The 15,706-nt window shown below is 32.7% G+C and overlaps 1 protein-coding gene across 1 annotated transcript in view; it reads right to left on the bottom strand.

The window, feature by feature from the left end:
• LOC129230570 (C-Maf-inducing protein-like) overlaps positions 1-15,706 on the bottom strand; it is a 305,729-nt gene that overhangs the window by 185,208 nt on the left and 104,815 nt on the right. The window contains exon 3 of the mRNA XM_054864975.1: positions 15,117-15,167. Within this exon, the coding sequence (XP_054720950.1) occupies positions 15,117-15,167 (51 nt within the window). The remainder of the gene's footprint in view (positions 1-15,116; positions 15,168-15,706) is intronic.

The following is a 15,706-nucleotide window of genomic DNA, read 5'->3' as shown; positions in this document are numbered from 1 at the left end:
ATTTAGAATTATGCAAAAATTTAACCAAAAATGTTGAACTTATTTTCGTGTGTTAGAAAGATGCAATTCCAAAACGTTTTGAGCTTATTTATCATTGATTTTGCGACGAAAAGCGGAAGCTTTCTGTTTTTCGCACGGCCAAGAAAATTTCTGCGGGAAGAGGTCCCATTTAATCTAGCTAATCAGAGAACTTGGCGAACAATTTTAGGTGAAAATTAAATGTAAAAATTTTCATTTAACTCTGCAGAAACTTTTACAGCACTCAAATGCGTATTTTTCATTTTTTTTTTAATGTAAATCTCCGATCACGCTTTGTCAACTTTGCCGGTTGATCTTTTCTTACCTTGTTTTCGATCCGATTCTTTTCTTTAAAGCATTTTATCAAGCACTTTACTATAGAATGGAATAAATTAACTTATTTAGAGACATTTCAGACCAATTTACCGCTACTGTAAGGAAAAAATTCAAATTTCGAATGGTGTTTATGGTTTTTTACCAATACCAGCCATTTTAAAGTAATATGCATAATATTAAGAAATAAATAAACAAAAAATTAAAGCCAAATGATTTTTAAGGGTCAACACAATGCAAAAATAATAAAAAAACGACTTATCATAATTTTAATCATGAATTTATTCGAAAATATTTGAGTGTAAGATGACTTTTGTGGCGTATTATATCTCCGTCTCTTCGTTTTTTGACCCATTTCAAAAAGAAGGTTCGTCAATATTTTGAAAAAACTATTGGGTTTTATTTAGAATGACATAGGAATGATGTGAAAAAATATTGGTTTTTATATTCGAATTCAGTTTCGCGTTATTTTGGTTTTAGTAAAAAATTTCAAAGTGTACGAACACTTTTGGGAGCCACTGTATATGATACTACAGGCAATTTTCAAAAATTGATACTCGTATCGTAATATTCTGTTTTAAGTCAAAAATTATTTTTGTTATTATGAAATGATAAAGAACCAGGTATTAACACTTTACATACTACCTGAGACTTTCTAATTATTCAGTGCAGTATTTATTTAGTTAAAGCTTGCTTGTATTTTAAATATTTTGTACAATTACTCAAGTACAGGCGGAGCAAAGTGGATATGGCGAAGTGAAACAATTTATTTCACTTACTGACTTAATCAGTTACTAATTCACAAACATATTCATTTTTTAGATAATTCATTTCATTTCGTCATTTAGTAATTAACTTATATCAATCATTCATTCATTTATTTTCTTAGTCATTAACTCTTTTACTCACTACTTTTTTCTTCATAAATTAATTCATTTATTTATTTAATTATTCGTTTATTGTTTCATTATCTTTTCATTTATTCATTCATACTTTTGTTACTGATTCGTTTCATCAAAAATATTTTTTATAATCGAATTTAAAAAAAAAACATTTTGTTTTTCACTTTGTCCCAGAAAAAGAAAAAGTGAAAACTTTCCACTTTTTTTTGCACGCGCAAATTTACTGTCAAAAATAGAAAATACTGTTTAAATATCATTACAAAATACAATGTTCTTTCTTTGTGTAATGTAATTTTAAAATCAAATTTCCAATTTGTTCATTTTGAAAAAGCTCAGTCATCTTACTGTTTCGCTTTTCCCCACATTCGCCTACATAAATTTTAACGACAGATAAAAGTGATTTATAAATCGAATAGAATTTCATTATACATTTTGCATTACAAAAAAGCTACAATAAAATATTTTTATAAGAAATATTTTGAATTTTTCTTCATTGATATTGGCACACGTTTCCCCTACAAAAATGCCTTCCTAAGTTTGTAAAAATCATTTCCCTGCCTATAAATATTTGCAGGCAAATAGTAATAGGTAATTAAAAAAGTAGTAGTTTGTTTCGTCACAAATCACATTTGTTAGGTCATCTGCTTTAAATTTAATGTAATTACTCGTATTACAAGTATTCATTAATACTAGTTTAGTATTTTTGAACCTTCAACAAATGTTTTTATTTTCTATTGTTTTCGTCTGGTTCTAACTATTTCTTTCAGCTTCTTCCGGGTTTTTTTCCAGTATCTTCCGAAAAAACCCAATCCTAACAAAAGCATCCCTGGAGTTGCTTATCCAACTACCCAAACTTCTGCCTGCACACATATCTATAATAAAGCCTCGTTACATCAATGTTAAAAAGACCTGACACAATTATCCCGTTTTAGAGGGATGTATCGTTGGTCATAGGTGGTCGGGCGCCCCTAACTTAAATTTTCGGGAGGGTGGAAATTCTCGATTTACTAAATGGAACTCCAAAATTTGCCGCATAGAACTCCAAAATTTGCCGCATGGAACTCCAAATTTTTCCGAATGGGACTCCAAATTTTGCCGAATTTTTCCGGATAGAACTCCAAATTTTACCGAATGATAATAAATTTGCAAAATGGAACTCAAAATGTTTACGTATTATGATAATTTTGCCGAATTAAGCTCCAAATTTTGCTGAATGATGATAATTTTGCCGAAATGAACTACAAATCTCGCCGCATGAGGATAATTTTGCCAAATAGAACTCCAAATTTCGCCGAATGATGATAATTTTTCCGAACAGAACTCCAAATTTTACCAAACATTTTCCGAATCGCCAGAAAAATTTGCCGAATGAGAAACTTTTGGGGTGGTCACAGTGACCTTCCATCGGGGCTCCCCTGTAGATGATATGCTCCTAAAATATAGTTCATCTGGAGCAACTGCTATGCAGAGAAGGACATTTCATGTTTTAATGCATTTTTAGCATTTTAATTTATGGATTTTTTTTACCTCATTGAACAAAAACTGTTAACATTATTTATCTACCTCTAAATAGCAACATTTAGCAAATAGATTACAAACAAACAAAAAAATAAATAAATAAAACACTGAATCACAAACGTAAACTAAAACAGGAGGGTGGAACTATTTCCTAACGTCTGTATCGGATAGGAGGATAATTCCAGTGTTGCCAGATGGTCAAATCCAGATTTCCCCAATTCCCTTCCAACTTTTCCCCAAAAAGCGATGTTTTCTACCAAAATTCCCCAAATGCAAACATTATTTTTCCACTAATATTTTCATAAAATGAATCGACTTCAACTAATATTTTTTTCTCTTGAAATTTTTTTTCCCCAAATAGCCAAATTTTCTTATAAAATTCCCCAACTTTTTTTTCTTCACATTTTCGCTTTTTTTTTTTTTTTTTTGTCTTCTTTATCTTTACTTATAATAATGCTGAAAGTCTCTCTGTCTGGATATCTCTCTGTCCGGATCTCTTTCTGTCTGTCAGGATATCTAATGCGCATATAGCGCCAAGACGTTCGGCTGATTTTCATGAAATTTGGCAAAGAATTAGTTTATAGCATGGGGGTGTGCACCTTTAAGCGATTTTTTGAAAATTTGATTTTGTTCTTTTTCTATTCCAATTTTACGAACATTTTCCCGAGCAAAATTGTCATAAGATGGACGAGTAAATTACCAAGTTATCATAAAGTGGAACCATAAAGTGGGCAAGCCAATTGGCGAGATATTCATCATGCATTATTTGTAAATATACAGGGAGACCAAAAGACCTTTTAATTTTCTACTACGGGCAAAGCCGTGCGAGTGCCACTAGTCATAAATAGAAGCGCCCGACCGAGATATAAGAAATAACCAAACTTTTTTTTTCTACACGCATTTACTACTCTGCTTCTGTATGTACATTTAAACTATGATTTTTGTATATATTTATCCATGAACACTCTTCATCACACTTATTTTTACCTGTTTCACGTATCAACTAGTTACTCACGCAGAACATTAATGCGAATTCCATAGCATAATACTCCACATAATGCGAAATGCGAATTGCATAAAGTTGAGAAAATCTAACCCAACGCTGTTGACGCTGTTTGATACAAACAATTTTCCCACTACTTCTTGACGTGAATTTAAATACGAAAAAAAATCTTTTTCCTCCCGAGGTTTTTTTCCCCAGGTTTTCCCCCAAGGAAAAAATTTTTCCCCGAAGAATTCCCCTCAAAACCCATTTCCCCAAAATTTCCCCAGAGAGCACCAGATTTCCCCAAAATGGGGAAATGTCCCCCAATCTGACAACACTGGATAATTCACACATGATTAATCGAAAATTTTATTGTTTGAACCCAATTAATCCCAGATAATGCTGTAGCATTGTTCTAACGATTGTTTCAGAGTTTTGATGTTAAAAAGGAAAGTAAAAAATTCTAAACTGTAACCTGCTGCCTAAACATTGTGAATGTATTTCTCATATCACATTATATGATTGATGAAGGTTTTCTATTATGATATAAGCCGGAAAATATATTTGTGAAGCATTGCATGACAGCAATCATTTATAATGGTTGGTTTAATGACGTTTATTACTGCCGTCAGAAAACACCTAAAGAAAAAATAAAGCATTCGTTTTGGCTAATTTTGACCAATAATTTCTAAATTTTTAACTGCGCCACTCAAATTTGACTAGTGTTAGTGAATTTACTGCCACAAACCTAAGAAAAATTCCTTAAATATTGCATAAGTATCCAAAATTAAGAAATTCAAATCATTAAAACCAATTTTGTATCAGAAAAATTAATTTTCCAATGGTGAGTTTAAAGAATGGTGTCAGACATTTTTTAAAAGTATTTTTTAATATATAATTATTTGATTTATTGGCATCAGAAGCTAAAATATAAAAAAATAAATGTTCTGAATTGAAAAAAAAAAAAAGAAAAGAGAAAAGAGTATGATGACAAAAAAAAAGAAAAAAACGAGATAAGTGTTCGTGGTTTCATTAAGGTTACCGTGTCTGTCCTGTGTTCAGTTGGAAATGGATTGCCTTGGTCCAGTTACAAAAACAAGTGAAAAGGACTTCACTGCATAAAACTTAGATAGATAGATCACTTTTTATTTTTGCTGCCCCATGACACATCATCCCCCTCCCCCACCCCTCCCGTGACAATTAACAATAATTATTTCGCACTTTTCGTGCTTCGGTGCGACAATTCTCTAGCACAGATTTTAAAAAAAACTTTGTGTCATGGCAGCAATATTATCACCATCACCTCACAGATTTTATACTTAAGGTTTGAATCAGTACAATTCTTTTTCAACTTGACACTCGACGGACACGGTTACCATAATGACTCCGGAGATACTTAACTCTTTTTTTTATCTTTTTTTCATCCCACGTTTTTTTAACAAGCTTTTTTTTCTCTCCCGTGTCTCTAAAGGTCACTTGTTATCGCCGTGGAAAAGCACTTACGTAAGATTTTTTGCTTCGACACTCAAGCTTTACCATTCTATTTATGACAGCAACAATTCTTTTTGGTTTCGCTGTTCTTTTTAATCATTTTTTTCTCTCTCTCGGGTTATTTATTTATGTTAACGAAATGCCTTTTCTGTTCGCATTTGTCAAGAAGAAATGATGATTAATCTCCGTTTATAAATGTAAGGGAAGCATAAAAAGGTCAGTTTACAGTAAAATATCTTTTCAATAACTTATGCAGATCAGCCACGGGTACCACGAAGGAGGGGGCGGGGGGGGGGGGGGGGGGCATGACGCAAACTGTACAATTAAAATTTTTGTGGGGTTGATTTTAAGGGGTCTTGCTCTCTCTTACGAAAAGTCTTGTCCTTTGGGAATACTCCGAAAAATAATTTGAGGGGGGGGGTAAGGCCATTGCTCTTTAGGGGATGAGAACTCCTGGATCAGTGGGAAATCACAGAGTGGGGAGCACTGTACTTAGTATTCAATGCTTTCATTTCATTCTACTTGTATAAAAACCTAATTTAGGTATCTGAACACGTTCGGAGCAGTTTTTGAAAGTTGTAATTTCGAACACTTATATTTTATACTTTTCAGATTTGAACTGAAAAATGATGAAAAATAGAGAATTATATTGAAGAAAAAAAAAGAAAAATATACGCTGTTTTTCACAGAAAATTTTTAAAACTGAAAACGTGATATTCTGATAAATTATTATTATAATGTTCAGATATTTTATCACTACTTCCTTAAAATGGTTTCCTAAAAAATTCACAAAACACTTTATAGTGTTTAAATACTATATAAGTTACAGGCTTTTGTTTAAAAAGTTATTAAAAAAATCAATTTAAAAAACATCTAAAATCTTTAGCTGTTCAAAAATCATTTAGATTCAAGTTCATTCTTTAGAGTAAAGTATGTAGTTTGTTTTAGCATTAGTATAATTTGAAATGTTACAAAACTTTGACCTCTAACACGTTTCAAACTTCCTTTAAAAACAGCGTCCTTTGGACGATAATTCGTATTTTTGCCGAAAATACTGCTTTATTATTCATCTTTATAAAGTTTGAATATGAAAAAGACGCTATGTTCCAAACACGTTGGGATACCTTAAAGTCTGAACCTGTGCTATTGATTTGAGTAATTTCAGAATATTTCTTCTACGTGTCAGCTTAGAGAAAAGTGTCGTACATTCAAATAAATTTGCTCCGATTTTGTAACTTTTCATAGCTGATATTCGTCGATGTTTCCCAATGAATCAAACAGCAGAGAACAAACAACTTGACATCTTGAAATAATAGAAACGTATCTCGGGGTAATATGCTCTACTTTCAATTTTTCTTTGACTTTCACGGATTATTTGTTTCTTCCCACTTGGAATAAAGGAATATAAACACCAGCCTGAGGCAAGTTTATACGATGTGTCGAGAATCCATTAATTATGAGTTATAACTTTTTCTTAAGTTCCGCTCGTTGCTTTTAAGACTTCAGGCATCGTCAGCTACAGAACTGTTACACACAGCTTTGCATGAAAGTGGATTTTTTGTCCCTCTAGCTTAACCGAACACTCGGTTGTGCTTGAATAGCCAGAAGTATCAATTAAGTTTAAAAGATGCATTGCATTTAAAACTGTAGCGATTGTAACAAAAAAGGTTGTTTAATCAGCTGCGTGCAATCAGCCATCTTATGAATCTACGATTTTCGTAAGTATAAAAGTTGTAAAAGTAATGTAAATTCAAAAAAAAAAAAAAAAAAGCTGGAGGAAATCAACGTTTTAAGGTACAGTCGAGTTTCGACCTATACGAACTTTTTATTTTCATACCCAATTATTTTATACGTCTTTAAACACCCTTCAAACTGTTTTAGAGCATTTCTTAACTATACATTACAGTTTCTTACATAAAAAGCTGAATTTTTTACAGCATTTTCCAAAAAGTTGCATTATTCAACATCAAATACTGTTACGATGCACAAAATGAATGCTCAATGGGAGAGAGAGAGACATAAAAAGAAAACAATATGGCACGTACTGTATCTCTACTTAGTATAAAATGAAGTCCCCAAAAAGCGTCTGTGTGTTTGAACACGCAAAACTCGAGAACTACCCGGCCGCTTGCGCTGAAATTTTCACACTTTGTTCCTTTAAGTCCTGAAAAGGTTTGCAGACCAGTTCGAATAAAATTCGATCAATAGTTTTTTTTTTAATTCCAATTTACATCCACTTTTCACATAAATTCTCAAATATGGGAGTTAAAAACGACTTGCACATATTAATATTACATATCGTTAGAAAGGGTAGAATTTTCCGCCTTCTATGCAATTTGTTTCAATGCTCTAACTTTATTACGGCGGGAGTTATTTGCGTTTTTAGCTCGAATTTTTTTAGGCGTAGCTGAAATTTAGGCACTACTTTCTTCAGTAAATAAATCAATAAAAAGTAAAGGAATTGTCCCACAGCTTTTTTTTTTCTTTTGACGCCATTTGAAAAAGCGACCTTTTTTACTCCAGATCTAACTCGACCTATGGTCAAAAAAATAAGCTTTTATCTCGAAAGGAAAAAAAAGTTAAAAGCCTTTTTAAATCAAGTTTAAGAAATCTCGATTCCATTCAAATTGTGAACCATTTTCTTTCGCATTTTAATTCCTTAAACTTATCTTATTTTGAGTTTCCATGGTTACGCATTTTAAATCCATCTTTCTGGATTTAATTTCTTAAAAGTAATTTAATATCTGTCGTCATTGTTTGGAAAGGAAATCATGATGCTTTTTTTATTTATTTTTTACGCCGGATTGTTGAATATACGTCAGTTGACACAATTTTTATTTTCGAGGTGGACCGGGCAAAGCCGGGCAACGCAGCTAGTGTAGTGATAAAAAAGCCCTGTACTATAACAGTACTGTAAAGTAGAATGGAAAAATTAAACTTAAAAATTGAAGATGATTTATGCTGCGCTATTCTAATACATTTTTAAATGCAGTTGCTTCGCATTTAGTTTTATAACGTTTCCATCGATGGGAACCAGGGGCGGCATTTCAGCATTTCATTTGGGGGGTCGAGTTTCTTAAATAGGTATTACCACAGTGCGGTCCCAAATGCAAATTAGCTAACAGGAAGTGGTCATAAAATCGGTTTAATATGAATAAAAATTAGTGTTTAGAAACTATTAAAAATTTTGATTAACTTTCTAATAAGTTATCATACAAAACATCTCGATACTAAAGTTTTTATACCTTTTGGAAAAGTTTTAATGTATGATTTTTGAAATTCGGAAGAATAGGGAATCGTGTTACTAATCAGTGCCCAGTGTCGTGCTGTTTTGCCAGTACAGCTAAATAGAAAAGATGGTGAAAAAGCTCATGCCTTTTAGCATATATGACTTCGCTTGAATTTTTTGCCCATTATGCTTCGAAAATAATTCTCTAACCTCCTGAGAGATAAAAAAAATCTTTCTCCACTGGCTGAGCTGATAGGAATAGTTAAAAAATAATTGAAGTAACAAAGTTATTTATGAAAACATTTTTTACATCTAGCTCTTCAAAATCACCCAGGCAACTTCAAAAATAGTAAGGAGCTTAATTTTTCATCATTGAATAATCTAGTCTCATCGGCGCTCTCAGCTTCAAGGAGATGTCATCTGCCTCCAGCTCTGTTATTCACTATTCCAGAATGATGAGTCCATAACGAGGACCAAACTGCAGTCTCTGGATGTGATAACCGGTCTGTCGGTATAGTGCTTGTAATTTTTCTTGCCTTATGCTAAAAATTGAATACTCATAATTGAAACATTTTTTTTTCCGTCTTCAAAATCCAATCCAGATAATATAGAGCCAACCATACAGAAAAATAATTATCATCAAATCTTGTGTTAATTTCATTCGAAACTGAATCTATTACTTCATACAAAATATTAAAAAATCAATGTTTGACTTGACATCATCACGTGGATTTTTTTTTTTTTTTTCACCTTTTTAAAATTGGCTCGGAGGAAGAATTTTTTTGAAAAGTTTCACGCTTGGTTGAAATATATATCTATATGTAAAATCTTATTTTCAGTTTCAATTGTCGATTGAAATATGGTAGTATGGTGCACAAATTAATTGTTAGATTGAACTGTGACTTGAATAGTCCGAAAATTAAGGGTAACGGATTGAAGATGTTTTAATAGAGTAAAGTATTTTTCAAAAACTTTCCTCAGTACAAAAAAATTGAATAAAAATTCAAACGAAGTCAAACATACTAAAGGGCATGAGCTTTTTCACCAATGAAATAATCGTTTTGCAATAATTCTTACAGTCGTCAAATCGCTGCTTTGAAGTTATAGAGAAATGTATTTATGGTTTTAACTTTTGAAGACCAACTTGTGTCACTCCGAGTTTGCATAATTATAGAGCCCCAAAAAAGGTATTTGTTGATATGTTTTTTTTAATTCAATAATCACATGCATTTTTAATAAGGTTCTATGAAAACATATAATGCATTGAGCAGCTGAAACGTGTTTCTAGCAGAAAAAAGCGATGAACACTCATTAAATAAATATACACTTAAAAAATGAGCGTAAAAGTGATTGTAAAATATCAAAGAATTTTCTTCTGAAAATCATGAAGCAACACCACTTTGCACGAGCCTCTCATATTGGACATACCATCGTTACACTGGGCACACAAGTATGAAATATTTAGCCTATTTGAAGAAATGTCTTCTTTAGTTAAAATTAACAATGATTCTGTATCAATTTTTTATGTTCAGAAAAGGCCGGAAAATATTTCATGAATTTCTAAGTCATCATCCCAATAACGAAAAACACTATTTCTAGTCAAGGAATGTGTCGAGTTTCATCAAATAGCTACTGAGAACCAGCGAGACTTTTTTTTAATGAACATGGATTTCCGACTTAAATAAATTAAATTCACATATTTTCTATCATTCTGCTCAAAAGATTTGGGGGTGCAACCGCCCCCTCTTGACCCCCCTATTTGCCGCCCCTGATGGGAACACCCCTCTTTAAGGGTCTATATAATCCACAATACAAAAGCATCTTCCAATTTCATGCTTTTTACATTTTGTTTAGACAGGACTCTGCGAGCTTCATATTAAAACTAAGATCTAAACTTTTACGAATTGCCTTTTCTTGACTTTTAGTTGCATGTATGCAAAATTCACTCGTACCTAATTGCCGTACCATCTCGATCCACTTTTTAGTTGATCAAGCGTATCCCGACACTCAGCACCACGATTACTTTTGAAATATTTTCGTGCTGCGAGCAAGGAGTTCGCGTTAGCTCTAAAATTGTTTACTCGTGAAAAACTAGCGTTATATAGTCATTTTGCGTAAGTTGAATCGCGTTGTAACGGGAGTCGACTGTATATGCATTTTAATTCGTTTGTATTCAAAAGCTCTAAGCAAAAGATTTATGATGTTCTGTTTTCTGATTCGTTTTGTAGTTTAAGTTCGTTTTGTATATTTTAAGTTTTTTTTTGTTTTTTTTTTGAACTTTTTCTTCAAAATTGAGAAATTTGAAAGATATGCCTTCATTGATTATCCACAACCACGCACTAGTTATCTACACTAATTTTCTACTCGTACCGTAGTAAGAAAAATGATCAAAATAATATCTTAAATCCATAACGATTTGTGTAAGAATGAATGTTATTACCATAATGATTTCTTTTAAAATTTGCCACTACTTTTGCTAATGAGCGTTTTTACATACATAAATTATATTTAAATCCTAAGTAAACGTGATTAAGAAATTAAGTTTAAAAAAATAAATACACCCTTTAGCAAATGAGAAAGATAGAGAGAAGATTTACATTGTAAATCGTTGCGCTTGAGACCTATCAAAGTTTCAAGAACAAAACGCATTAGTGTGACGATCACAAAGCTAGGTTAATTACTTTTTAAAAAGTATTTCCTGCTTAGATACCTGAGTTAAACTCGCCTATCAGGCCATGTATTTCCTCGATAGCTACACTTTCCCTAAGCTCAAATAAAAAAGCGATGTAATGGATTTATCGCGATTGCAAAACTAAACGATTTTGTGGTTGGCGACATTCTACAACTACAGAGAATGGCCAAATTATTGTACTCAAACAAACTTTTCCGTATGTGAAAGAAGCAGCGGGAAACTTCGTACAATGAGTAAATATATGATAGCGTGTATAATGTACAAATAAAGGCATTTAAAAAGAGTTTAAAAAACTTAAGTTCACTTGTCCGTTGTCGGACTTGGTTGTTCCATCGCTCTTTTTATGCACTGAAGAAGGAGTGTGATTTTATAAACCCGAAACAGCTGTTTACAGAGTTTCTTAAACTCTTTTTGTATGCTTTTATTGGTACATTAATGGTACCCGCACGGCTTTGCCCGTAATAGAAAAATTAAAAGGTCTTTTCGTTCGCCTGTATATTTACTAATAATGTATGGTGAATTTCCTCGCCGATTGGCTTGTACCCATGTTACGGTTCCACTCTATGATAATTTCGTATCTCGCCAATTGGCTTGTGCCCATGTTACGGTTCCACGTAATGATAATTTCGTAATTTACTCGTCCATCTTATGATAATTTTGTTCTTAAAATTGGAATAGAAAAAGAACCACATCGAATTTTCAAAAAATCGCTTCGAGGTGCACACCCCCATGCTACAAACTAACTTTGTACCAAATTTCACGAAAATCGGCCGAACGGTCTAGGCGCTATGTGCGTCAAAGAGATCCTGACGGACAGAGATCCGGACAGAGAGAGATCCTGACAGACAGAGATCCGGACAGAGAGACTTTCAGCTTTATTATTAGTAAAGATTAGTAGAAAATATATACACGTTGTCATATTTTTACTCAAACTTTTCTGTATTTTATTTTTTTTATTGTTGTTACATAATTTTATTATTTGAACACATTTTACAGTATATTTAAAATATGAATTAAACATATTAAACGTAAAGTACCTTCTGATAGATACTATAAATTGGTTAAAAAAAAATAATTATTTGATGTTCAGTAACTCCGCGTTTAACTTCTATCACGGCTTGGATGCGGCGTGACATGCTTTCAATGCATGATATGGCTACTTGAGCTACCTAGTATCTCTACATAGTATAAAATGAAGTCTCCAAAAAGCGTCTGTGTGTTTGAACTCGCAAAACTCGAGACTTACCCGGCCGATTTTTCTGAAATTTTCACAATTTGTTCCTTTAAGTCCTGAAAAGGTTTGCAGACCAGTTCGAAAAAAAATCGAGGAATAGTTCTTTTTTTATTCCAATTTAGGCCCAATTTTCTCATAAATTCCCGAATATGGGGGGGGGGGGGTGAAAAATTACTTGCACATATTAATATTATGTATCGTTGGAAAGGGAAGAATTTTCCGCGTTCTACGCAATTTGTTTCAATGCTCTAACTTAATTGTGGCGGGAGTTTTTTACGTTTTTATTTCGAATTTTTTTAGGCTTAGCTGAAATTTAGGCACTACTTTCTTCATTAAATCCATCAATAAAAAGTGAAGGAATTGACCCACAGTTTTCTTTTCGACAGCATTGAAAAGAGCTGCTTTTTTCTACTCCAGATATAACTCGACCTAAGGTCGAAAGTGTAACCCTCTATCTCCGTTAGAAAGAAAGTTACAAGCGAATTAAATGAAGTTCAAAAGTCTGCTCTCTATGCAAGTTTTTAACCATTTTATTTTCGTTTCCACGGTAACGCTTTTTGAATCCATAGTTTATTTCCATATTTCTCATTTTCAATTCTTAAACTTATTTTTACTTTGTGTTTCCATGGTTACGCTTTTTAAATTTATCTTTCTCATTTAAATTTTTTAAAAGTATCTTAATATCTGTCATCATTGTTTGGAGGAGAAATTTCGCATGATGGTTTTTTTTTTCTTTTATTTAAGCTTGATTGTTGAATATACGTCACTTGACACAATTTTTATTTTCAAAGTAGACCGGGCAAAGCCGGGCAACGCAGCTAGTTATATATAAAATCGTTTATTTTTTTTCCAAAAATCACACTTACAAGAAGAAACTAGTAACTTGAAATTTTAACGGACACTGACACTGGCGTCCGTCACATTTAAAATAATAAAAAAGCAAAGAGTAAAATGTTGCCAGAATAAACTTTAAACTTTTTAATAAACTGTAAAATGTTTTCGAATAATCAAGCTATGTAACAACAGAAAAAAACAATAAAAGTACAGAAAAGCTTTTGAGTATAATAATTTGGCCACCCTCTGTATATGGCAGTTTTATCGCCATATTTGGTGTACTTATTTGGCAATATCACACATTATTTTACCTTTTGAAAAACTTTGAAAGAAAACAAACCATTAAACACGACTAAAAATTACATTAAAGTGACAAAAAGGGGGAGGGGGCAAAAGTGTCGAAAAAAAGTATGGCATCATTTATGGAGAGCCCTATACTAAAAAATATCCACATATCATCACGTACTCCAGATTTTGAAAAGTTAAAAAATGCATTTCATTTTTAATCATATGTGTGTCTTAAAGAATTCTGAATAGTTGAATCCAAGAATGAAAAATCCGTTAAAATTCTGAATAATACGTGGTACCAAATAAGATGTATTCGATTTACATATACCCCATGCATTACGTAATGCATGGTTTTTTAATTTTTTAACCCCCTTTAAACTGTAGACTAATAAAAATTAGTAAAACAATTTTGCGAACCAGAAGAGGTTCTTCTTTTTCTTTCCTTTTTTCTTTTTTCAAAAAAAAAAAAAAAAAACAATGATGATGATAATAATAATAATAATAATAACAATAACAATAATAATAATAATAATAATAATAATAATAATAATAGAGAGACAGAGAGAAAGAACTGTAAAACTAGATTTATCAAAGCTATTATATAAGTTAACTGATATTTTGTTTGTTTAAATTTAAGCACTTGTGGCAATTATTATGCATTAAATAAAAAGAACCTTTAAGAAATATAACAAAAAATGGTACACCAAATTGACATGAAAAATATTATAAAACTGTTTCTCTTTTTTTATTTTTTTTGCCGCCCGCCCTGTCTATAGTGATCAGAGAAGTCTGACTGCAATTGGGAGGTCCCGGGTTCGAATCCCGGCTCGGGCAAGGATGTACTTTCTCTCTCCAGTCCTTGTGCTCCCTTTGTGTGAATGTGTTGTTATGCTGTGAATGGTTGCCTACCCTATAGACGGGTCCTTTTATGGCATGTGTGTACTGTGGAAGTCGGGGCTTCACACAAAATTACGGTACAGTTGGAAAAGTGAAGCACTGCACCCAAAATTGCCACCCTAGCTGGCATACGAAAACAACAACTATTTATTTTTTTTAATGATTAAATTATCCCTGAAATGCATTTTAGCACAAAGTATTTCATACATTTCCTGTACACTGTTACAAGTTCAGGAAACTATTACTGTAAAATGGAGTGTTTACAGCATAGAAAAAATTTTTAAAGTATATTTCAAGGGAAAAAGAAAGCGATTGCAGAAGTAAACGCGGTAACCACGTGACATATGATGTGAAGCGTTTAGTTCCTCAAAAAGGCACAGCATTCGAGCCATATTCAGTATAGTGGCTAGCATACTGTACCTCGAAAAAGGAGGTGGCAGGGTCGGACCCCACTGCTTGAAACTCATTTTATTATTTGGCACAATTAGCCGCAGCTTTCTTGTTTTTCAAGCACAAAATTTTACAATAAAATAGGATTTTACGGCAAAAAAAAAAAGTACTGGCAACATGGATGCCTGCACTTTTTACCGTAAAGTTTCAGGATTTTTTTTTTTTTTTTTTTTTGCCGTGTAGAATCTCGCTCGGATCTTGAGTTTTTCATTGTGCTTGAATGAAATAAAGAAATATGTACTTACTTTCCAAGACAGAGAATGCCTCCACTGATCACGGACGTACGCATTGTTCACCTAAAAGAAATTACAAAGAATGTAAAAACATGCGTCTCAAAAATACAAACAACGATTTTCGTCATTTTCAAAAATTTAGGGTAAAGTCATAGGTTACCAGTAAGAGAAGGGCCCAGTAACAGACAGTCATAAGGTTGGATTTAAATAATAAGCCTTTTAGGCGAGTAAAACTGATGTTGCTGAGGCCTATGAATACGGTGAAGCCATCTAATGCTATCAGAGTCAATTTCATGAGCCAGTTGGTATTTATAAGACAGTTGTGGGAGGTTATGAGCAGCTACCACTACATCAGCTGGTGTTTTATTCTTCAGTCAATTTTATGAGCCAGTTGGTATTTATAAGGCAGTTGTGGGAGGTTATGAGCAGCTACCACTAGATCAGCTGGTGTTTCATTCTTCAGTCAATTTTATGAGCCAGTTGGTATTTATAAGGCAGTTGTGGAAGGTTATGAGCAGCTACCACTACATCAGCTGGTGTTTCATTCTTCAGTCAATTTTATGAGCCAGTTGGTATTTATAAGGCAGTTGTGGAAGGTTATG

The sequence above is a fragment of the Uloborus diversus genome, chromosome 9 (genome assembly GCF_026930045.1).
Source record: "Uloborus diversus isolate 005 chromosome 9, Udiv.v.3.1, whole genome shotgun sequence".
NCBI lineage: Eukaryota > Metazoa > Arthropoda > Arachnida > Araneae > Uloboridae > Uloborus > Uloborus diversus.
This window is presented reverse-complemented; position numbering and strand designations above follow the sequence as displayed.